General features: G+C 47.3%; 1 protein-coding gene across 3 annotated transcripts; it reads left to right on the forward strand.

Moving 5' to 3' along the window:
• Positions 1–1,712: 1,712 nt before the first annotated feature.
• Positions 1,713–24,177, forward strand: gphna (gephyrin a). 3 transcript variants are annotated; one of them, XM_040049678.1, is made up of 23 exons: positions 1,714–2,087; positions 9,710–9,788; positions 9,873–9,930; positions 10,376–10,468; positions 10,543–10,637; positions 11,153–11,219; positions 12,274–12,579; positions 13,436–13,537; positions 13,963–14,100; positions 16,195–16,237; positions 16,372–16,509; positions 16,932–17,024; positions 17,122–17,177; positions 17,632–17,751; positions 17,827–17,885; positions 17,971–18,246; positions 18,475–18,562; positions 18,947–19,020; positions 19,294–19,358; positions 19,890–19,993; positions 20,185–20,281; positions 20,920–21,058; positions 21,133–24,177. In XM_040049678.1, exons 1-22 carry the CDS (start codon positions 1,916–1,918, stop codon positions 21,051–21,053), a joined length of 2,457 nt encoding a protein of 818 aa, XP_039905612.1. In that variant the 5' UTR covers positions 1,714–1,915; the 3' UTR covers positions 21,054–21,058; positions 21,133–24,177. The 3 variants fall into 3 exon arrangements, with proteins under 3 accessions (XP_039905613.1, XP_039905614.1, XP_039905612.1); XM_040049679.1 differs by lacking the exon at positions 13,436–13,537 and having other exon boundaries at positions 1,713–2,087; XM_040049680.1 differs by lacking the exons at positions 13,436–13,537; positions 13,963–14,100 and having other exon boundaries at positions 1,713–2,087.
• Positions 24,178–24,731: the final 554 nt, after the last annotated feature.

Raw genomic sequence — 24,731 nt, forward strand, 5'->3', positions numbered from 1 at the left:
GTCAACTCGAGCCTCTTCTCTACAGGAAACACTCAGAGAGGCGCCGAGCCTGCAGAGGAGCGCGACGTGGCCACCATAAAGATCATCTACAGCGGGGACTGAACTCCCAGCTCAGCCTCCTCCTCCTTTCACAGGACGCTCACAACCAGGGAGGAGCCCGAGGTCCTCGAGGAGCAACGCTGGCAAAAATAACAGAAAACGTTTCAGCAAATAGAACAGCTGTAATCTGGGACACTGGTGATACCAGCTCCAATTCACTTTAATTCAAATAATTTCATGTATATAAACAAATAACTGTGTAATTACATGAGTAATTTAAACTTGGTACTGTGGCCCACCTGCAGTACCATCGCAGCCCACCGGGGGGGCACAGTGCATTAATTTAAATAAAATGTAATCAACCTGGACGAGTGTCAGCAGATCCTTTCAGATCCCACCGAGGCTTCGCTCCGACCGATGTTCTTCATCAGAAACAGAGCTTTTGATTGGTCAGTGACGTCCTGGGCTGAACGTTTCTCTGTAGCTTCTGCGCAGGTTAAATTCCCACAATCCTGTTCTGTGCGAAACCAGAGAGCAGGAGCATAAATCCTGCATACATGGGGCATAAATCAGTTCTATTAAATATTATTTATATAGCGTTAAATGAACATCAGCTTTTATTCACGGAGGCTCAAACGAGAGACTAACCCGGCTCGGTCATTCTCACCAGATTGTCTCGATGGGCGGGGTTAGTGCTGATGACTCAAACTGCGATCTTGTCCTGATCCCAACAATACGAAGTTAAAAAGACCGAAGTTAAGTAGCAGATAAAAAATAACTGTCGGTTATCTACGTTCACTTATCCTAACATCAGCCTGTTTCACCTGGCTGAGTTCACCCAGGGTCTAACCTGTACGTTCAAGGGGCGGGGCTAGCAGCATCTGACCAATCAGAAACATGGATAAATGTGCTCACAGCAGAGCAGCTGATTTCACAAAGGAGGACCGGTGTGTGTGTGTAAACACTGCTGTATTAATAAAGTTTAGCCTGTTTGAAGCCGATTGTGTGACAGAACAGGCTGATTCATATCACAGCTCTGTCTCGACGATCGAGTGTTTCATTAATGTGTTAAAGATGGTCTTAGCTTTTATCCTCTGAGCTGCAGACTCGGTGGAGTTTAACACTGAGAGGAAAGAATAAAACCTCTTTAAACGCTGACAGAACAAAAACTGCTGAACAGCTCAGAGGGAGTGTGACGCTAGTTTCCAGAGATCTGATTGGTCAGTTATTTCATACCTGCTGATCTGTAATCTAGAAACTCCCCTACTCCTGGGCAACATCAGTTGCCATGATGATAAACCCTAATAAGAAGGATCCGCCTTCACAGTACAGGAAACCCAGAGCTAATCCTGGAAAAGGAGAAATCCTGCCTAATAGTGCAGACCTTACGGTGACATTATGACTCCGCCCCCCCGACCTGACGTGGATGCTGTGGGTTTGTAAAGGAGGACAAAACAGAAACAGATAACTTATTTTTAGAACCGGGGGCCTGACGGTGCACACTCAGAGGACAGCTTCCTGCTCCGTCCCGACTCTAACGCCACCAAGGTTTCCAGAATAAAATTCCGTTGTACTTCAGTCACACCTGAGAGCAGCAACTGAGACCGTAAACTCATCAGGAAGGTGTTCACTGAGCTCAGGTGAGCTGGACGCTCAATTCTGTTACACTTCTATCCAATCAGGCCTCAGAGAGGTCGCCCCCTGCTGGATGTTAGACAGAGCGCAGGTTGATTTTGGCACTTGAGTTTGTTTAAAGCTGCTCTGTGATTGGAGGACATGGTGAGGTCAATGTCACGGCTCCACTCAGAGGTCATCCAGCTGCAGCTCTGGCGGTACCGGGTCACCTGATCGTATCGGTAGTTGGAGGGGATTCAGAATGCACGCGCATGCACACACCGGTCCTCCTCCAGAGGTGCAGCACCCCCTCCCCCTCCACCCCCCAGCCTCTGTATGCGCCGTCACAGTGCAGACAGAGGTTGTAAACATGGCGGCGGACGGGATGGTGCTCACCAACCACGACCATCAGACCCGCGTGGGGATCCTCACAGGTAAGGACACCGTGTCATCACATGCGCTAAAACGCCTCTGGGCAGCGTACCTGTGCGCCGTTTTGTGCCCGGCTGCCTGCGCAAGTCGGTGTCACGATACGGGCTGTCTCCGCTGCAGAGCGGGCTAACGTTAGCCGCATGCTAACCGGGTTCCCCGAGAGCCGCGCGGCTGCTGGCGCACAGGTGCGCGTTTTGTGCTAAAGAGCGGGATTAACGTGTTTGTGTGTGACTGCGGATTAACGTGTGAGCACCGGCTGCACCTGTCAGCGAAACTGCGGCGCTCAGAGGTGTTTTATTCGCCGTGAAGCGGCCAGGAATAGGGAGAAGGGCCGGGGAGCTCTTTCAAAATGCGAGACAAGCTGTGCGTGCTGCAGTGAGTGTCTACCAGAAGTCGTGCTTTTATTTTGGAGGTAACCCCGCGGTGTTCCGGTGTTAGTGGCTAGCTTGCAGGTGATATTTTGAGCAGTGTGCCGTTACGGAGCCGACATGAGCTGCATTATTCATGTCCCTCTGCGGATCTGACGAGGGCCTCGGCTCACGGTGGGCTTTTTTAAGATAACGGGACCTCGCGACTGTTTAACGGCCGGGGTTTCACCCCGTTAGTGTCCGTTTAACGCAGTAATGAGCGTTTTTCCTCCTCACGCCATTTAGTTCAACATTAAACATGAACGCGCAGCGCGGCACCGAAGCTGTAGCTGATGTTCGCACCGGAGTCGTGCCCGCGGGAGGACTGGGACCAGTGAACCCAGTAACACTGGACATGGACAGGGATGCTTAGCTAACTGAGGATAGCATGGGCAGTCCACTGTGCGCCCAGCAGGGGGCGCTGTGGGAGGTCCCGCAGTGATTTCCACACAAAAACACGCTAGTTCCCACAAATCCATAATCAGTACTGTGAACTGAAACAAATCAATTGTAATGATCAATATTTTATTCACTGTGACGCTGATTTTTGCCCATAAAACACTAACATTCGGCTAACATGTGCTGATTGGTGAGTTTTAGAATAGGAGGACCTCTTGATGGCGTTCTTTTCCCGGTGATACCTCCTGTAGGTGTTAGCGTCGTAGTTATGTGGTTAAAGTGTTTGAAGGTGATGCTAACTTGCTAGCGCCATGCCCCAAATCAAAATGGAGGATGTATTAAAGTGGCTTGTGGTGCTCATAGAAAAGTACTTTACTGCATTAAAAATCCATTAAAATGTCTAAAAATACAACTTTATGTATTGTTTCAATCCTTTCTAGTAAAAACATGCTAAAGATTTCCATGAGAAAAATGTTTATGTCACGAAATGTACATTTTTTGTTCTTCAGCTCCATCGAGCTCCATTCATCCAGGATGAGCTTGAGAGTGCCCTCTATGGAGCAGGAAGAGAACAGCTGCTCTTTCATCCACAGTGCTTGCAGTTCCTCGTTAGTGACTTTAACGAGCAGAAAAAACAAAGTTTGGACACACCAAATAACAGACAACCAGAGCACGATACTGCATCGTACGCCATCTGTCTGGTTTTACGCATCAGGACATCAGAAAAAAATTGGTGTTAAAAATAAGAAAATATAACCTCAGATGAACAACACGTTGTACATTACACAGTAAATATTTAACAAAAAGATCAAATCCAGAAGTGGTGTAGCTCCTTCAGCAGCAGTGACCTGCAGTGATCGGTCTGCGCCATCACTGTGGATGAGCTTTGGTCGTTGAGGTCTGCAGCATTCGTTCATGCACAGCTCTCTGAGCTCTGCAGCAGCTCTGTTCTTTCCTTTTTCAGCCGTTCTGTTGGATCTTTGTCCTGCTGATGACCCAGTTTTGTCCCAGCTTTATCTGTGAGACATCTGCACTCTGGCCTCGTCTCAGAGCACATCGTTCCTGTTCAGTTCCTTTGAGCACTGCACGCTCTGATCTTTTGGTGAATTTGCTGCATCCACTGCTGGGAGAATGTGGATCCACCCTGTTCTCTCCTATAGAAGCAGTGAGGGTCGAGGTCTCACACAGTTTCTGTATTTTGACCTATTTTCCCATAAATGAATTCTGACTAAGTTTAATATGTCACGTTGTTTTTTTTAAGGTTGTATTTAAATCATTTTAAACTAGCTAAGGACCAGATTTTAAACTAGCTTACTTTCCTACTTTCTTTTGACTGTGACTGTTTCTGCTAATATTCGTAGGCGAGCACTGATCAAACGTTTCCCAGTCCGGATGCTGACTCCTTGTATTTGAGTTCCTGACGTAAAATAAAGTAATAAAGGACGAGAGGAGCATGATAAATAAAAAATAAAAATAAAAAAACCCTATGTTTTGGCGTTACTCTTCTCGTTTACTGTCACTCGTCAGATTGGAGCTGAGTGTGAGAGTCTTTCCTGCTGTTATGTACACAAACGGTTTCAAACCTGCGAAGCAAACCACTGAAATCATATTGAAAGCCAGACTGAGCTGTGAATCAGGTGAGGATACTCTGGTAGAGTCCAGAAATCAGAAAACAGCAGGAGGAAATTAACCAAACAGCTGAAGTCGACTGACGTTGTCCCCCTTTGAAGTCCAAAGTCTGGATGAGGAAGATCAGGGCTTCCTGTCATGTGACATGCGAACTCTCGGTCTATTCCTGCTTCCTTAGATGCGCTGCTCTTTGCTATTTCATTGTTTGTCTTGATCCGTTAACTCTGGACTTGCAGCGGCACTGAGCACGCCTGCAGGACGGCGTTCTTCTACAAGCTTCGTGGTTGTGAGCGAGGGTTCTTTGAATCTGCCGAGGTCTTCCCTGCCAGCTCCTCAGAGTTATCGGACCGCCGTTTCCTCCATCTTCCTCTGCAGCACTTCACCCTGAGCGGGTCCTTGAAGGTCCGTCCTTCAGCTCTGACGACACGGCCGCAACATTTCAGTCAGTAGATCTTCACATGGAGCTCTTCAGCTGTCCCTCACACTTCATTGTGGTTGTTGTTGGTCATGTGATCAGTGTAGGAGGTCTTTCCTGTGGCCGTGGTTTTGTTTGGACGCTCTGATGGAGATGACGAGGACCTGCAGGTCTTGTTTTGTCCTGCTGCTCTCAAACTCTGCAGTTGTTCAGTCTTGTTGGCACAGCGTTACCAGGCGTCCTTTGAATTTGTTGTTTCTGTCAATCTCATTTGTAAGTGCCATTTATTCTTTGTGATCATTACTCTCTGACGTCCCCTCAAAAATAAAGATTTTGTTCACACGGATGACGCTAACAACGACCTGTTCTGCTCACTTCCTGCTTTTTCATTTTAAGACTGGACGATGATATTTTGGCATCTGTGTTCTTGTAACTTGTGGAGAATCTTCGATCCTCCAAAAAAACTCATCCTGTTGGTTTCCAGCTCCCTGTTTTTATCTTTGGACTCTGCTACAGCAGCTTTGCATGATTTACAGTTGATAATAATCCTTCTTTATCTCACACTGAGCCTTGTGCAGCTCCTCGGTTCATCCATGTCTGAATTGAGCCGATTTAGCTCCTCCACCTTTAAGACAGCTTTGTTCTGATTGTCTGTGAAGGTTCTCAGTAGGGCTGCCACAATTACTGTACGTCGACTATCAAAATCGTCGACAACTAATTTAATAGTCGACGTGTCGTTTGAAGCTTTGTAAGATCCTGAAAGACGCAGGAATAAGTAGTAGGATTTAAGAGTGTAATAACAGACTGAAACAGAAGATGGCAGCACTGCATGTACAAGGATGCCAGCTGCCGTTAAACCCCGAAGAAGAAGCTGTGTCCGGTATCGTAGCTGTGTCCAAATTCAGGCTGCATCCTTCGGAGGCCGCATTTGTAGGCCGATTACGTTACAGCAACGCGGCGAAGACTGTCCAAATTCGAAGATTCCTCCAAATGTGACCTTCATTTCCCCAGATTTGAAGGATGGGTCGGCGTATCCTTTGTGGCACAACCTATCCCAGAATTCATAGCGCAGCTCAGCCAATTCCAGTTTCCAACAATGGCGGCAGCTAGTTAGTTTTAATATTACTCTTATTTTTCTTTCTGGGTCACAAAATAAACGTTTAACATATTTTCAGGCGAGAATGTAGCTGTGTAAACCTCAAATATCTGCTCAGTTTATCAAGACACCACATATTTTCAAAAGCGCTCTGACGTTTTCGGAGACGTCTGTTACCCACTAGCTCGATAGCTAGCCAGGGTTCAAGGCTCACTAGAGCTGGCGAGAACGGCACACTCCCGGGAAATTGTTTTCAGACCCACCGCTGTCTTTTGCTACTCAGGTTAAACGTGATATATAAGTCACTTAAATAACCTGAAAATGTTATTGTTTGTCTTTTTTCAGTGTTTTATTTGTTCGTGAGTAAATCTGTTTGGCTGAGATTAGGTTAAGTAAAACTTTCTTAATTCCCTGGGTGGTTTTCACACAGCTGAAAAACGTCAGACAGACAGCTGATTATCAGAAGTGTGAGATGCTGGAGAATATACTCCGGTGTCCTGTTATATTTTATATAGCAAGGAGTTTTATTAAACCTCACAGAATCATTAAAGTTTAATAAACTATCATCTTGTCTTTATTTTTAGTTAGCACATACCTTAAACACTTAAAGCTGTAAGCTAATGATGGTTATATAAGAGCAGATGCTGCTGGTAGGGCTGGGCTATATCATACCGTTCACGGTAATACGGTGTAATTTTGGGCAACGATAGGAAAATGAAATCTCGCAATAGAATATGGGTAAAACGCACATGCGCAGTGCCTTTGTTTACATACGCACATGGCGGTGACGCAGAATGAGTAGAGCGAAAGCGGATCATTGAGTGAAACAGATGAAGCTGAACTGGTTTGTAAAAATGCTGCAGCTTCAGTGGTGTGGAACTGGTTTAGCTTTCGTCCGTCAGATACACAACAAAGCACTATTTTTGGTAGATGCTAGCGGGCCGTCGTTATTACCATGTTGTTTGGAAAATATGGCAGACTTAAAATCAATCCTTTGATTTTTCTGTAAAGTCGACAGTGCCCCTTATAATCCCGTGTGCCTTATGTATGAACTCTGGTTGTGTTTACTGACCTCGAAACGATTATCTGTGCACGGCGCTCGAAAATCTGTTAAATGTTTTAGTACGACTTTGCTAAGCTATGAAGCCGCACCGCTTGATGGATTGTCGGAGCATTACGGCTATCGTAGGCAGGAGCCTCGCGGAGTGATACGTACTGTGCTTCAACATAATATTACCGTATTGTGTGTGTATAACCTCTTTTTAAGTTTTGTGGATGTTATACATGGTTATGCTGAGGATATGTCGGCCAGTTTCCACTGGAAATGTCTTTTGGTTAAACTGTCAGCAACGAATTTGCATTTGCACTGTTAAATTTTTATATAACTTTAATGCACATAAAAAAACAGCTGCTTGTTTAAGTGAAAATACATTGATGGGGTTTTTGCACTAATAAAGTTGTGAAGTATTTTGTCTAGTGTCAATTACATCGTCAGGTATATCGTTAGCGCAAATTTTCAAATGTATATCATGATAAATATTTTTGGTCATATCGCCCTGCTGTAGCTGCTGGTGCAATAAGCTGTACGTTTTACGTCTAATGGATGATGATCTGATTAGTCGACTAATCGCAAAAATAATCGATGACTACAGGGAGTGCAGAATTATTAGGCAAGTTGTATTTTTGAGGAATAATTTTATTATTGAACAACAACCATGTTCTCAATGAACCCAAAAAACTCATTAATATCAAAGCTGAATGTTTTTGGAAGTAGTTTTTAGTTTGTTTTTAGTTTTAGCTATTTTAGGGGGATATCTGTGTGTGCAGGTGACTATTACTGTGCATAATTATTAGGCAACTTAACAAAAAACAAATATATACCCATTTCAATTATTTATTTTTACCAGTGAGACCAATATAACATCTCCACATTCACAAATATACATTTCTGACATGCAAAAACAAAAACAAATCAGCGCCCAATATAGCCACCTTTCTTTGCAAGGACACTCAAAAGCCTGCCATCCATGGATTCTGTCAGTGTTTTGATCTGTTCACCATCAACATTGCGTGCAGCAGCAACCACAGCCTCCCAGACACTGTTCAGAGAGGTGTACTGTTTTCCCTCCTTGTAAATCTCACATTTGATGATGGACCACAGGTTCTCAATGGGGTTCAGATCAGGTGAACAAGGATGGCCATGTCATTAGTTTTTCTTCTTTTATACCCTTTCTTGCCAGCCACGCTGTGGAGTACTTGGACGCGTGTGATGGAGCATTGTCCTGCATGAAAATCATGTTTTTCTTGAAGGATGCAGACTTCTTCCTGTACCACTGCTTGAAGAAGGTGTCTTCCAGAAACTGGCAGTAGGACTGGGAGTTGAGCTTGACTCCATCCTCAACCCGAAAAGGCCCCACAAGCTCATCTTTGATGATACCAGCCCAAACCAGTACTCCACCTCCACCTTGCTGGCGTCTGAGTCGGACTGGAGCTCTCTGCCCTTTACCAGTCCAGCCACGGGCCCATCCATCTGGCCCATCAAGACTCACTCTCATTTCATCAGTCCATAAAACCTTAGAAAAACCAGTCTTGAGATATTTCTTGGCCCAGTCTTGACGTTTCAGCTTGTGTGTCTTGTTCAGTGGTGGTCGTCTTTCAGCCTTTCTTACCTTGGCCATGTCTCTGAGTATTGCACACCTTGTGCTTTTGGGCACTCCAGTGATGTTGCAGCTCTGAAATATGGCCAAACTGGTGGCAAGTGGCATCTTGGCAGCTGCACGCTTGACTTTTCTCAGTTCATGGGCAGTTATTTGGCGCCTTGGTTTTTCCACACGCTTCTTGCGACCCTGTTGACTATTTTGAATGAAACGCTTGATTGTTCGATGATCACGCTTCAGAAGCTTTGCAATTTTGAGACTGCTGCATCCCTCTGCAAGATATCTCACTATTTTTGACTTTTCTGAGCCTGTCAAGTCCTTCTTTTGACCCATTTTGTCAAAGGAAAGGACGTTGCCTAATAATTATGCACACCTGATATAGGGTGTTGATGTCATTAGACCACACCCCTTCTCATTACAGAGATGCACATCACCTAATATGCTTAATTGGTAGTAGGCTTTCGAGCCTATACAGCTTGGAGTAAGACAACATGCATGAAGAGGATGATGTGGACAAAATACTCATTTGCCTAATAATTCTGCACTCCCTGTAGTTGACTATCAAAATAATTGTTTGTGGCAGCCCTAGTTCTCAGTCATCCAGGTGATCGTAGTCTAAGGAGCTTGGGGAAAAAAAAAAAGCGTCTGGACTTCTTTAAGTAGCTTGAAGACGTTTCACCTCTCATCCGAGAAGCTTCATCAGTTCTACTTCAGAAGAACTGAAGAAACAACTTAAAGAAGTACAGACGCTTTTCTTTACAATATCCTTGGACCTTTGTTCTGATTGGCTGCCTCTCACAAACAGAGGGTTCAAACAACAGGTAGGCGGGCTTCCGCAGCTGAGATGAGCATACAAGGGCGTCCCCTATTTGTGACATCATGCAGGTCCAGCCTGAGAGTTCAGAGCAGCCTTAGCTTTGGGAACACGAGACATGTGACAGGAAGTGAGGAGGTGTGTGTGTGTGTGTGTGTGTGTGTGTGTGTGTGTGTGAAACCGTGCTGAGCTGTTCTTCCTCTGCAGTGAGTGACAGCTGCTTCAAGAACCTGGCTGAGGACCGCAGCGGCGTGAACCTGAAGGACCTGGTCCACGACCCCTCGCTGTGAGTCCTCATCAGCAGATCTGCAGCATGCACGTACACACACGAGCAGCATGACAGTAACTGTCATTGTGTCACTTCCTGCAGACTAGGAGGAGTCATCGCGGCCTACAAGATCGTTCCAGATGAGATCGACGAGATCAAGGTAATCCCAAAAACAGGAGTCCTTTTTTAATATCTCTGTTTGTGCCACTAAAGGGAAACGATTGAATGCTTTTTCACAGACGTTTGTCTGTCAGTGGGCGGGGTCTACGTGTAAGTGAGGTCGTCCGCAGCTCTCGTCCAGTCAGACGGCGGTAAACTGGTTTAAACCCACTGAGCATCATAAATACACGTTAAGGATTTGGATTGAAACAAATTAGAAATCAGTAAAAATTCTGAGTTGTGATGATTTCTAATCGTGTACTGACGTCTGCTCCACACGCACGAGCAACGTGGCCTCTGTCTTTATGCATCACTGTGTCCACGTGATCGCCACCGCCGGCATTTCAGACTGACACGTTTCTGTTTCTCTGATTCTGTGGCCGTGATTGCGGCTGCTCGGCATTGGTGCTTTTATTTTGGCGGTGACGAGCTATGTGTGTTTGCAGGAAACTCTACTGGAGTGGTGCGACGAACAGGAGCTGAACCTCATCCTCACGACCGGAGGGACCGGCTTTGCTCCGAGAGATGTTACTCCTGAGGTACAGGAGGTTCAGAGGCGCGGCTCGACGGCAGACCGCCGTGTTCTAACTCGCTGTGGTTTGTCGTTTTCTAGGCCACCAGGGAAGTGATCGAGCGAGAGGCTCCGGGAATGGCTCTGGCCATGCTGATGGGATCTCTCAACGTCACGCCACTGGGCATGCTGTCCAGGTGAGCGCTCTCACTGCTCATTGACCAGTCACTGTAACGTGGCGTGCGTTTATCTTTGTAAATTCACATCTGGATCTGGAATGTTTTGGGAAACTGTCTGAATTTAATGCGGCAGCACGTCTGCCCACCGAGCTTTAACCCTCTGAGGTGATCAGCAGGTGTGTCAGAGGATGATGTCACAGCTGTACTCGGGTCAGTTATGGAGCTCCGATAAGAAGCAGACTGTGGCAGATGTTCCTCCTGAACCTCCAGATGTGCTCCTGCATTAATGGTGCCTTCACAGTTAGTCCTGTCACGTGACCATCTTGAACTCTCGGCCTCTCTGGGAGGATCTTCTTACAGCCAATCACGTCTCTGATTCACCTGGTTAGGTGCTGTCAGTCACATTGAACGTGTCACTTCCTGTTTCTTCTGTTACACACTGGATTCTGATGAACGGTGCAGTTTAAGTTTGACACAGTGTGGAAACGTTTGTTTTCTAACCTGCTCTGTGTGCCGTGTCCTCTCCTCTACAGGCCTGTTTGTGGTATTCGTGGCAAAACTCTGATCATCAACCTTCCAGGAAGCAAGAAAGGCTCTCAGGTACGAGTCTGACTTTACTCTGCTCAGTCTGCACCGTGTGGATCTTTGCACTGAACTCGCCGGGTATGTCGTAAGACGTGACGATCCAGTCAGGTGGAGCTCAGCGTTTGTGTTATTTACCGTTAAAGTAGGAAGAGTTGAACTGCGTCGTTACAAAACTACAGATGTTGGATTACAGACCTCTGTGGGTGTCTCCAACCTCCTCCCTGACCAGCTCAGTCTGAGTGCGTTCAAGCAACATCCTGAAATGTCGAGCAGCTTTTAAAAGTATAACAGAGTCTGAAAATATAAAGTTTGAGTGTCTAAGCCACCAAACGTGTGTGATCCACAGCTCAGAGTAACACAGGCTGAGTCAGGAGGACGGCGTGTCTGAGCTCAGACTCTGTGTGCACCAGTGAAACCAGTACACCTGTCACACATCACTGCAGTCCAGTTCACATGCATCTGTAAAGTGTGGGAGCTCATGGACTTCTGTGTCCCTAATGCCCACTCGCTCCGTGTTGCCGGCAGTGAGTCAGACTGTTTACAGACAGGATTTGTAGGCGGAGCCAGGTGTCTCACCTTTGTGCTCTCGAGATCTGGTGGTTCTGTTCAGGTGGCCTCCAGCTCACACAGGAGCGGTTTGCAGCGGGGATGAGAAAGCCAAAAAATGGCGGAGTGCCACCCTGAGTCTATAAAAACTCAGAATGGTTGAAAGGAGCAGCTCGCCCTTCAGTGGCTGGCCTCTCCCTTACAGATGGAGGGAGGAGTTCAGACTTTTGATATGCGCTCAGAGTAGAGCTGCTGCTCCTCCACATCGAAGTTCAGATGGTTGGATATCTGACCAGGACGCCTCCTGGACGGCCTCTGGCTGAGGAGGCGTGGGGCAGACGCAGGACAGGCTTGGGAATGACTTGAATGAGCTGGAGGAGGTGGCTGGGTTTGGGATGGGGGAGTCTGTGCTTGGACTACTCCGCGCGACTACTGTTCGTGTAAACGATCCACTGTGCGTGCAGCGTCTGCTGTGAGAGTTTGACGCCATGACGACGATGATGATGAAACGTTGATTTTTCAGGAGTGTTTTCAGTTCATTCTGCCCGCTCTGCCTCACGCCATCGACCTGCTGCGCGAGGCCACGGTCCGGGTGAAATCCACGCACGCCGCCCTGGAGCAGCTGCCCTCCCCCTCCCCTCTGCAGGCCAACACGTACGCCAACACACACACCAACACACACACCATGGAGCGCGGGACCCAGTGTGAGGAGGAGGATGACGAAGAGGAGGACCGGAGGAGAGGTCGGCACGCGCACAACCACCACCATCATCACCACCACCACCACCACGGCTCCTCCCACATCACCGCAGCCGCCATCGCTGCCAAGGTAAGCGGTGCGCAGGCCGCACGTAGAGCGGCGGCGGTGCTGGAAGCTGCCAGATGAAAGTTTAATGATCAGTGTGGGGAAAGTGGGTCACTGCAGCAGCTACTGTACTACAGACGCATGCAGCGGCTGCTGCAGGACGCACAGAAATTACCGGGAAGCGAGCGCTCCGCGGGAAGGATGGAAGACAGGAGGCCCGCCTCCTAGTAGCGGAATGACATTTAGAAAACACTTCCTCCTCAGGGTCAGGCGGGTCATTACAGGCTCTACCCACGGGGCATTGCAGGTTCCTATAACTGTAGAAGAAATGAGCACCAAGGAAACTCGTTTTTCAATCCGTCGTCACGTTTAGATCCACAGGTCACGTGACAGAGCATCACGTGACCTGTGTCGGACGCTGTCAAGAAGTTTCGATCAAACTGGTCATTATGGCTCCTTTATAAAAGGAACAACTTGTCAGGTTTTAACACTGAAGCCTTGTTATGGTTTTTTAGAGAGGAGACGACAGGAAGTGATGACGTGAGGACAGTTTTGGTTCATCGATACGCGTGTAAACATTTTAACTCGAGCATGACCTCCATCATGTTAGGGTTTACCCGATGCAGGGATGTCCGGTGTGGACTAACTGTTGGCTTTAGTGTTGTTAGTTTGTAGCGTTCCTCTTAAAGCCACACCCCCACAGTGACCGCGAACAGCTCCTGTCGTATCAGTTAATTTACAGAACGAATCAGTGTGTGTGAGCCCAGGTTTGAGCTGTGACGTGTGGAATGTTTCACTTCATCCCATCATGTCCTTCACCTGTGTGTGTGTGTGTGTGTGTGTGTGTGTGTGTGTGTGTGTGTGTGTGTGTGTCCATCAGATGAGCCATGCTGTGCTCATGGCTAAAGGGAGTCCCTACCTGCCTGGCCACACCCCTGTCCCTCCCACTCATTTCACCTGCTCCTCTGCCCATGACCATCAGGTGAGACTTCACACATGCACCTGTCCTCTCCTCTCATTGGTCAGTTCATTGTGTCAGTCACCATTCTTCATCAGCTCCTGCCTGAACTAGCTTGAAGATTATCTGATGCCGCCTTTTTTTTTAAGGTGGACCTACTATGAGTTCCCTTTTCAGTTCAACCTATGATAATAATGCTGGTAGTAAAAACAAATCAGAAAGTATTCAGAGTATGAAAGTAAAACTTTGCATGACTTCATTAAATATAGTAAAGTTATAAAAAGAACAGCTGATTGTGAGGGGGTCAGGGGTTATGGAGCAAGTGTTCAGCTTTGCAGCTTTAGGTTCCAATAAAACAACTGAAGGAAATCATTGGACTAGCATTGTGTGTGTGTGTGTGTGTGTGTGTGTGTGTGTGTGTGTGTGTGTGTGTGTGTGTGTGTGTGTAGATCCCGGACTCGATCATTTCTCGAGGTGTTCAGGTGCTTCCACGAGATTCGGCCTCTTTAAGCTCCACCCCCTCCGAGTCACCCCGGGCGACACAGGCAACTTCCCGCCTTTCCACCGCTTCGTGCCCGACACCCAAGGTACAAACAAACCTTCACACATGCACACAGACAGCACCGCTAAGAGCTCGGCAACAAAAAACGCCATTCTGCATGAAACACCAGCTTTCCTGTTTGTGCTGTGTAACGGTCATAGAGCATGCCCAGTAGATGTAGGTTGATTGCTGATCGAAGCCCTTTATGAAACAATGACAAGCACTTCCTGCATGATGAGAGCTTTTAATTACTTTCTTTATTTCCTAACCTCCTCCGTTCACTTCATAGAACCAGAAAAATCACATTTGATTTCCTGGCATAAAAAGCTCCAGCTTCAGGACCGAGCCAATTTATGGTGAATAACAAACTCAGTGTGTTCGATTTCATTGGAGCAGAAAAACGAGTATTCACAGTTAGACTTGGTTCACGTGCCATTTTTTTCAAATATCAAATACTTTCTTATTGCCAGTATCTGAACAGATTACCATTTAATTTAAAAACACGCTAAGAAAAGTTTCTTCCTGTTTGTCCCGTGGCGTTCCCTAAGGTGCTATCCTGGGTCCTCCATTATTCTTTATATACTTGTTCTCTTGTATATGTTTCCTTCTTTTTTTTTTTTTTCTTTTTTTTTTGTTGTTTTGTTTTTTTAAATCACTAGTATCTGAACTGATTGTAAAATTATTAAATCAATTACATATTCCCCAGCTTTTTGGTCACATGCTATTTAAATGAGCGCCACTAACTAATGTTAGCTTAGAAATAATTACCAAACGAACATCTCTCAAATATAAACTGTTCACACAGGGTTTAGATAAAGACTCTAGACAGCGAGTTAAGGTTAGCCAGCTATATGCTAAGTTGTCTATGAAGTAGTTTGTGTGTGTTAGCAGCTAAGTTTATATTAGCTACCATTAGCCAAAAACCTGCCAATGTAATGAATAAAAAGCTGTCTAAAATGAAACCCTAAATACAAACTGATCTGGGAGCTATATTGGTTATTTTCATGTTTCTTTGTCAGTGAATATTAGCTAATCCTTACTAGATTCATGCACTGTAGCTAAGTCATAGCTTGTTGGCTAACTTTGTCTGAACTATGCCTGAAATGAATTAAATGCTAGGTGGCTAGCTTCCCAAAATCATTTACCTGTTAAGTGAACCATTGTTATAATTTACATTTTATATAAAAATATGATTTTTGTCAAAAATTAAATGATGTAACCGTTTAAATAGATAGCAAACTAGCTTAGAGCGAGCTTGGTTAGCTAGCTGGCTGTAACTTAGCTTTACAGCTTGTAGCAGACATTTATAACATCCAGGTCAGGTGTAGTGTGTGTGTGTATGCTGCTCAGTCAGCTGTTGGACAAACATACATGACGTACAGACCATACAACAGAGAAACATGACAAAGTTGGACAGTCTGTGCATGACTCGGCATATTTTAGATGCTAGCAACAGATGGGTTTCTGAGGTTTTATGCCTCACCTTTTAATTTTAACTTGTGAAACAAACTTAACCCCCCCCCCCGGTAACTATCGGTAACCATCATCACAGCATCATTAGACTGTTGCAGATGAGTATCTTTAGGTCAGATTTGAATATCAGTGTCATTCCAGATGTAAGCAGTGATCGTCCTGATTGAAGCTCTCGTTATGTGCATGAACTTTATTCAGGAAGTCTCGGGACGTGTGCTGTCTGTTGAATGGGAGTGAATGGGACTGTGATGGTTGGAAACACTCAGATCTATTGAAATGTCTTCAGTTGTGGTACATTTAAAAATAAATGACCTAAAATGTAGCATCAAATTATGCTTAAATCATCTCTGCAAAGCAGCCAATCATCAACCTTATGTACCTTTGCTTTTAGTAAGAAGACGCCGGCTTTCTGACCTCTGGTTTTAATTTGCTGTTAACATCAGCTAGGAGAGCAGAATTAAAGCTCTGGCTTATATCTGCTGTTTATTCAGCGCTCAGACTGATCTGATGAGTAAAATTAACCCGACTCGCTCTCTCGGTGCTCCTGAAATGCTTGAATGTTGCATCCAGAGTCATTGTTTATGTTTCCACATCCTGTGAATGAGACGCATGAAAAGAAAATTATTCTTTAAGATGATTTCAATCAAAATAATCTGTTTTTCTGCAGGTTCAGTCACGATGTGGCAGCAATGAGAACATACTGAGAGCCAGTGAGTTCAGTATGTGTTTCGTTTACCTTTAAAGCTCGAAAAAATAGTTTTCAGGTGTTTACAGGTGTGTGTGTGTGTGTGTGTGTGTGTGTGTGTGTGTGTGTGTGTGTGTGTGTGTGTGTGCGCACTCATAGGCCACAGCGCAGTTGACATCAGTAAAGTAGCGCGTCGTCATCGCATGTCGCCGTTCCCGCTGACATCCATGGACAAAGCCTTCATCACTGTTCTCGAGATGACGCCTATTCTGGGAATTGAAGTCATTAACTACAGAGGTGAGTGTGTGTGTGTGTGTGTGTGTGTGTGTGTGTGTGTTGCTCTAACACAGGAGTATCGAGCCCTGCACGCCCACGTGTCCACTAACTGCTCCACCACAGAGCTGATGCTGCTGTGGTGATGGCATCTGATGGGAGAAGCATTTCAGCACCTGCACACTCTGTTTGAACCATGAATGTGGAAAAGGTTGCTCCACCTGTTTGACTTACGGAGGTTTTGGACCTGAAAGTCAATCCAGGTTGACGTCAGTCTGATCGGCTTTTCCCCGCTGTCGGTCAGCTCGTCCGGTCAGGACCGTAGCCGCCCTCCTCCGTCGTTCCTCCACAGGCCGCGAGAATCGCTCCTCCCACAGAGTTCAGATTGTAGTGAAACAATGAATTTGTCCTGGATGAGCCTCTGAGAAAGTCTTCTCTCTCTGCAGATGGTTTGGGTCGAGTTCTCGCTCAGGACATCTATGCCAAAGACAACCTTCCTCCGTTCCCCGCCTCTGTTAAAGACGGCTACGCTGTGCGAGGTGAGACTGTGGGCACCGCCTCAAACATCTGTGTTTTTTTTTTTTACCTTTTATCTGTTGAACTGAAAGCTCTAACCGACTCATGTTTGACTCGTAGCTGCCGATGGCCCGGGAGATCGCTTCATCATGGGGGAATCGCAGGCTGGACAGCAGGTCGGCTCTCACGCAGCAGCTTTGTGCATAACCATCATCTGTCAACCAGATTCTGTGGGAGACGCTGCTAACCTCAGCGTTATCTTTGAGCGGGCTCATGGTACACACACCATGATCGGCACAGCGCGAGCCATGCTCAGACCGTTTAAGTTCACGTATGTGCAGAATGTAGATCAGGATCAGATTGATGCACATCACCGAGTTCATATCAGCAGTGAAGGCAGACGAGGGTCTTTAGAGCCACACGTGTCACAGAGCAGGAAGTCCTGGGAGTCGACCTCTGCAGCCAAACGCTGGCGGAATAACAGCTGCAGTTCCTCTAACGTCCACTTGAGGCTCCAGAATTTAGAAAACTTCTCATCTCCTCCTGATTACTGTGAATTTCAACCTTGACTAAAAGCCTTATTACCAGATGATGTCATCGCTCTGTAAACTGTGCTTCTTGTGTTTTCAGCCCACCCACACAGTCATGCCAGGTCAGGTGATGAGGGTGACGACCGGCGCGCCGATTCCCTGCGGAGCTGACGCCGTGGTCCAAGTAGAAGACACGGAGCTGCTGAGGGAGTCTGAGGATGTAAGAACACCAGGATGAAGGTCGATGGCGCTGTGCGTGTGCCTGCTGGCTTTACTTCCTGTTCGTCTGTTACAGGGCACCGAGGAGCTGGAGGTGAGGATCATGGTCCAAGCCCGGCCCGGGCAGGACATCAGGTGAGAGAGGAACGCTTCTCAGGTCGTGGATGTCAAACGGGTGAAGGAGCAGCGTAGACAATTTGGTGCTTTTGTGTCCACGCAGGCCGATCGGTCACGACATCAGGCGAGGGGAGTGCGTTCTGGCTAAAGGCACGCACATGGGCCCGTCTGAGATCGGCCTGCTCGCCACAGTGGGAGTGACCGAGGTCAGCGTGCACAAGTTCCCCGTGGTGGCCGTCATGTCCACCGGGAACGAGCTGCTGAACCCGGAGGATGACCTCCACCCGGGGAAGATCAGAGACTCAAACCGCTCCACTCTCCTCGCCACCATCCAGGAGCACGGATACCCGACCATCAACCTCGGCATCGTCGGAGACAAGTGAGCGCGTTTCCCCGCCTGTCGCTCCAGTCTGATCATTTCCTGTTCTGACATCTTAAAAAAGCTCCAGCCCCCACCCCCCAGCACGGTGCAGTCAGGGTTTAATCTTTCATCCACCCTCTGAGGGTCCACAGGTCCCTCAGTGGGAAATCTGAAATCTTTCACTCGAGTCCGACCTCAGTCTGTATCCTGAACTTCCTGTGACACCCGTGTGTCCTCTCTCTGCAGCCCTGACGACCTGCTGTCAGCTCTGCACGAGGGAATCAGCCGTGCTGATGTCATCATCACCTCAGGGGGTGTGTCCATGGGAGAGAAGGTACAGTAACTTCAGTAACTTAACTAACTTCAGGCCACGCCCACCTGCTGAGAGTCTCAGCTGCAGTACCAACTGCACGTTCGCTCAGGAAGTGAAGCAGGACTGGGCGGACTTCTTCGCCGCTGCTACAGGAGGTGTGTCTCTCTGTGGAGTGAGACCGCAGAGAGAGCCGAACGTGAAGGCGGAGCTGACGATTTACCGTCTTTCATCAGCTCTGACCACGAGCCGTCACTCCTACTCGAGCTGAGGGCCAGGTGAGGCAGCAGGTGGGCGTGGCCTAAAGTATCTCAGTGTAAAGCTCACTGATTGAGTGACGCACTGAGCAGATGTTCTGATCGTCAGTGTGCAGGAAACCTGACTGTGTGTGTGTGTGTCTGTGATCAGGACTACCTGAAACAGGTGCTGGATATCGACCTGCACGCACAGATTCACTTTGGCCGAGTCTTCATGAAGCCAGGGTAAGACGGAGCCGAGACTTCCTGCTTTAGTCCCAGAACTTAAGCACCACAGTCACACCTGTGTGAAATACCCGAGAGCTTAAAGCTTCAGGTGGCTGTTAATGAGCCTCACCTGTGGCTGCAATGTTAGTCTGTTCACTGAAGTCACAAATGTTTCTTCTGATAGCTGAAGGAGTTCCTCACTGCAGGTACTCGCAGTACTGCAGGTACACCTGACGGCTGATACCTCAGTCTCTGCCTCTGCTCACGCTGCTCTATGTTTCTGTCCCTCAGTCTTCCCACTACCTTTGCCACAGTCGACATCGACGGGACACGAAAACTCATCTTCGCCCTGCCAGGTAACATATTAACCCTGCTGTGTAATTCACCTGCCTTTGAAGCGTCCTCGGGTCGTCCCCACAGACGCCTGTGATCAGAGTCACGATTCCTGATTGTGGATCCCAAAGCGAAGCAGGAAGCTTGAGAGCTTGACTTTAACCTCCTGGAGACCAGAAAGCTTCAGTGCAGGCTGAACGTCAGCAGCCTCCACAGAGACGGGCTGAGAATTAGCAGTTGCTACATGTACTTCACAGTACAATCATGTACTGTGAAGTACATGAAGTAAGGAGGAAAAAAAATGAATACAAATCAACAGATGACGCAGACACTCTTTCAATGTTTCGTATTTGTTGCAGGCAGATACGTGCATCTTAAAATAACTCCTCACAGTAAGCTCCATAAATGTTCCAGCAGCGCCTCGTCGACACGAGTAACTCCAACCGACCACGTTTATGACATCATTCAGAGGCCGCTCGTAAACGTAAACGCGCCACATCATGTTATCGAGCTTCTGCACCATCATCACACGTGGTCTGTTTATTGTTTCCAAGGTAACCCAGTGTCCGCTGTGGTGACGTGTAACCTGTTTGTGATTCCTGCTCTGAGGAAGATGCAAGGCATTCTGGATCCTCGACCTACAATCATCAAAGCGAGGGTAACAAACACACACAAACACACACACACACACACACACACACACACACACACACACACACACACTCTCTGAGGTCATGCTGTAACCCTGCCTGCAGGTCAAGGTGAACCGAGTGTTTGATGCATCGCTCGGGTTACATAACACAGTTATTGTTGATGAAAGTCTGCTGATGCCACTGTTCTTCTCTTCAGCTCTCCTGTGACGTTAAGCTGGACCCCCGGCCTGAGTACCACCGCTGCATTCTCACCTGGCATCACCAGGAGCCGCTGCCCTGGGCTCAGAGCACAGGTGAGTGCGCGCACACACACGGTGACGGTGTGTATCGTCAGTCATTGGTGTCTAAACGTTGCTTCCTGTTTCCTCCTCGCCGCGGTAAACTCTGGCCTCTTCTCGTCCACACGATTAACTTTATTGATCACATCATGGAACCGTCATAAAGATGTTGCACACGTTCATACAGCATCGCGCTGTTCAGCTTCCTCACTGCACTTGGCCCAAATGAGCCGTTACGCTTGTGTCCTGTAGCGCCGCCCTCAGAGCTTTACATCAGCTCGTCCAATCAGGTTTGTCGACGGTGCTGAGCGGTTTGTCTGCTCTGAGTCCAGCTCACGGATACTCGCTCCAAAGTCTCTGAACCTGCCAACGAGGACTCATCTCCAACCGGCTTTCATGGAGACGGAATCGACGTTTTCTCCTAAATTCATCGTGCGTGTTCCCAGATACCCGAGGCTTCCGCAGGGCGTCCAGTGACGTGCCGTCGCAGGCCCATCCATCACGCTGGCTCTGTGGTCGACATCAGTCAGCTGATTTATGTCAGAGGCATCGTAAACGAGCCTCTTAATGTTGTTCTAACCACTGCCTCGGTCAGCGTCCTGTCAGTCATCTCACTTGGGTAACGCGACTGACCACACCCCTCCTCCCTGCAGGTAACCAGGTGTCCAGCAGGCTGATGTCCATGCGCAGCGCCAACGGCCTGCTGATGCTGCCCCCTAAAACAGAGCAGTACGTGGAGCTGCACAAGGGAGAGGTAGTAGACGTCATGGTCATCGGACGGCTATGATGCAGGTACGGCGGCTCCACGGACGCACTGAGCATGTGCGAAGCGTGTGCTTTCTGTTAACACTTCTTTTTCTCTCCAGACTGAAACGTCACTCGCTACCGATTACCATGGCAACGCCAGGACTTCTTGTCTGCACAGGAAACAGCCGGGGTGGGGGGCGGGAAGTGGTGCATGTCTACCTGGTCGCCATTAGCTGTGATGTCATATGCAACAGCCAATCGGAGCCAGCGCAGGCTGAGTCCTCATTGGTCTGCTCTGAGGAGATCACTGTATTTCAAAGGAGAAAAAAAATGTGAAAAAATATACGAAATATGAGATTTATTCTGTAATATTATTATTATCCTGATGATAATGATTATTAATATTCTTAATTAATATTCTATTTATTATTATTATCATGGTTCTGACTGAATATCATCATCTTAGTAGTATTCATGCCCTCTTCTCTCCTCTTCATTTGCTTTGTGCGTTTTTCCCGGGTAGATTAGAGACATAGAGACCCTCCTCCTCCTTTTTCTACCCTTGCTCTGCTCTGGCGTCCTCTCTCCTGCTATAGAAACCTGCCGTTTCACTACGTCTCCTCCTGGATCACACAGACTCCAACATCAGCAAAACACGGCTGATGAAGACGTCCTCCGAGTGAACCTGCTCACGTTGTTTGTGCCACTGAATATTTTCTGCCAAACAATGAAAAAGAAAAGAGAACAAGCTGCAGGCGTCCTCTGGTGTTCCTTTTTTACCTTTCTGCAGATTCAACCCTCTCAAACATCTGGAGACATCTCAGCGAAGCCATGAAATCGTCCTCGGTGGGTCAGCGGCTCGTCTTTGGGGCGCCGAGCGATTTCTCCGCTCCGATATAAACGCGATAAAGACGTCTCTGATCGCAGTCGTATCAAGGCTGCGCCACACTGGCGGTTCAGTCCAACCCTGCGTTCAAGTGGTGTTCGACCAGAGTGTGACGTTTATGTTAAGGAAGCTCCAGAACCTCTGGGCTCACCTGGAGTGTCGGGCGCGATTACATGATTACTCCACATTTGCGTCTGGAGCTCTGGGTGTGGGATTTGTCCTTTCACTCACTCTGATCAGGCTGTCCAATCGGGAGTCTTTATTCAGATTTTTACCCACGACCGCACGTGCAGGAACTGACCGATTTGGCGAGTTCGGAGAACAGATGCGATTCCCGGTTTTCCCATCTGCTTGCATCACTTGAAGGCAGGGTGTCACATTCAGGTGCTTGTAACTACACCACGTGTATTTTTGCCATGACGGTGTTAAGGTGCTCGTTATGGTCGGTTCGAGGCTGTAAATCAAAACGTCATCTGACCGCCGTTCTCTCCGCGTACTGTATGAGCGTGCAGAAACCCTCCTTTGACAGTTCGCCCACTACAAACGCAGAAGCATCCGAGCTGCTCGCCGTAGATCCTGCTGATAAATGTTTACCGGTTACCAACAACCAGAAGTGTCCTGTGAGATCTGAGAGCCCCAACGCAAACCGCCCACTTCCTCTCATCCTTCCCGTTGAACCGGTTTTCCTGCAGCGCGGTGTGTGATGTGTAATCTAGAGCCAGCTCATATTTACCCAAGTTTCCCAAAGTCCATGTTGGTGGTAAAATGGGAATATGGTTCTTCCTGCTTTGACCCGTTTTCCACCGATGTGGTACCAGGGTGCTACTTCATCAGATCTTAACCAATAAAAAGTGCCACAAAACCACTGGCACCTCAAAATCAGCGGTCCCAAAGCACCCGTTTCTGATGCTTGGCATTCCGGCCTGTGAGACAGAGTCTGGTTTGCTGCATCCACACCAACAGCTCTGCTTTGGAAATCAGGTGGACAACTCATCCTGTTAGGACCTTTTTCCAACAACTCAGTGCCAATGCCTCACCCAGACCCCGGTCCTTTCTGGGTTGTCCCGTGGTTGGATTCGTGGATCAATGGTGGGAGTGGGAACTGCACGAAATTTCTCTTCTTACTACAGACGTTACCCCGGCTCGTGCTACCTAATGTTCTGGCACTGCGTTTGTGGGGAAAAAGGATCCGATTCTTCCTGTTGGGACTTCTTTTCCACTGGTGTGGTACTGCTGCTAAATCTAGAAGCAGGTTATTGACTTTGCACTGAAATGACGGTTTCCCAAACATTGTAGCCCACAGTTGGACTCAGAGAGGTTACCACTGATTGGCCAAGGCAGCTCACAGCGGTGCTTGGTTCTCAGCCTGTTCTGGGAGAGAACCCAGGCAGAACCAGCTCTGTAACTTCTTCCTGTGAGGCTCTTCACCTCCACTCTCAAAACCAACCAAGAGCCGGCACCACGTCAGTGGAAAACCTGAGTTAAATATGATCAACCAAACCCACAGGTCAAAGGTCAGGCGCTGCATTCAGGTCATACTGGAGTAACTGCTCTGTCTGATTTTAACAGTACCGACACGGCGTCCTGAATGCAGCGTGGTTCGTTGTCCTGAATTCCCCCCCCTTCTTGTCACACCTGCATGCCCATAAAAAAGGGGGTGTGTCTTTCTCTTTGGGCAGGTGTGATTCCAGGCGTGAGAGTGTGGTGCAGCACCTGGGCGGGGCTTCTGATCTGACTAAACGTGACGCTGATGCTCTGGTGCCAACACTATCTTTAAGTCCTCTGGCTTGGTTTCCAGAAACTTCCCAGTTACCTCAAATGCACCGTATATATACAGCATATATGAGTGGCTCGTGCTGCGTCCGTGTCACATGGGAATGGCGTGATGATGTTTGGCTGTTCGTTCAAAGAAATTCCTAAAATAGTAAATAATGCTTGCCGTTAGGCAGCTCGCGTTTACGGCAGCTCACTTACGACACAAACGCAGCATCAGCGCGCGTCCTGCCACCTGCCCAAGGAGGACCAATCAAACCCAGATAGATCCATCAGAGCGAGCAGAAGCAGGTTGTTGAGAAACTGCCTTTGTACCGAGTGATTCGTAACACTGGGCTGAACTCAGTGTCACACTGCACACACTATAAACTATGACCAGCACTTGTAATGAAGCAATGACACAGCATTCTACTACTACTGTATAAATATGATGAAGAGGATGTTTTTCTGTAATATTATTGAACCTGAAGATGAATTAATAAAAATAATCCTGATTATTCTGTAACTGCTGTTTGGCTCGCTCGCTTCATTCATAACAGCACTCGTCTGAGAGCGCTTCACGCTGTCAGGGACGGTAAACGTCACATCCTGTCAGTGTGAAGAGCTTTAACTGCACATTTAATCCCTCAAATAATTTAATCTGAGAGAAAAGCGCTGTTTTTCTATATGATAACACAATGCTGATGTAGGAAATGAAAGACCTCTGTCAGGTGTAGACTTAAAGAAACAGCTCTGGTCGCTCATTTCCCAGATTCGCAGTAATTATAAATAAAGTTTTGCAATAAATTATGAAGAAATGTGAACTGATCGGATTACTGTAAAGCAAGAGGAAAAAATCAAATTAGTTTCCAAGTGTCCTCAGGTACCGCATTATTAGTCCCACATGTATGAAATTTGTTTTTTTCAGAACATTAAAAATGTTATTATGATGAAATATTTAAAAATAAGAATTTTTCTTAGATTCTTTTCCCATAATATTACCTTTTTATAAATAATGAGTACTTCAGGCTTCCATACTGCATGTTTAAAGGCAGGTAGGAACCATCCAGCAGGAACCTT

This window comes from Simochromis diagramma, unplaced genomic scaffold, assembly GCF_900408965.1.
Source record: "Simochromis diagramma unplaced genomic scaffold, fSimDia1.1 OVJJ01000456.1, whole genome shotgun sequence".
NCBI lineage: Eukaryota > Metazoa > Chordata > Actinopteri > Cichliformes > Cichlidae > Simochromis > Simochromis diagramma.

Coding starts and splice junctions, on each gene's coding strand:
- gphna (XM_040049678.1), top strand. CDS start 1,916: ATGCACGCGCATGCACACACCGGTCCTCCTCCAGAGGTGCAGCACCCC. Junction 11,220..12,273: donor GAAGCAAGAAAGGCTCTCAG/GTACGAGTCTGA, acceptor TTGATTTTTCAG/GAGTGTTTTCAGTTCATTCT. Junction 20,282..20,919: donor GCCCTGGGCTCAGAGCACAG/GTGAGTGCGCGC, acceptor TCCTCCCTGCAG/GTAACCAGGTGTCCAGCAGG.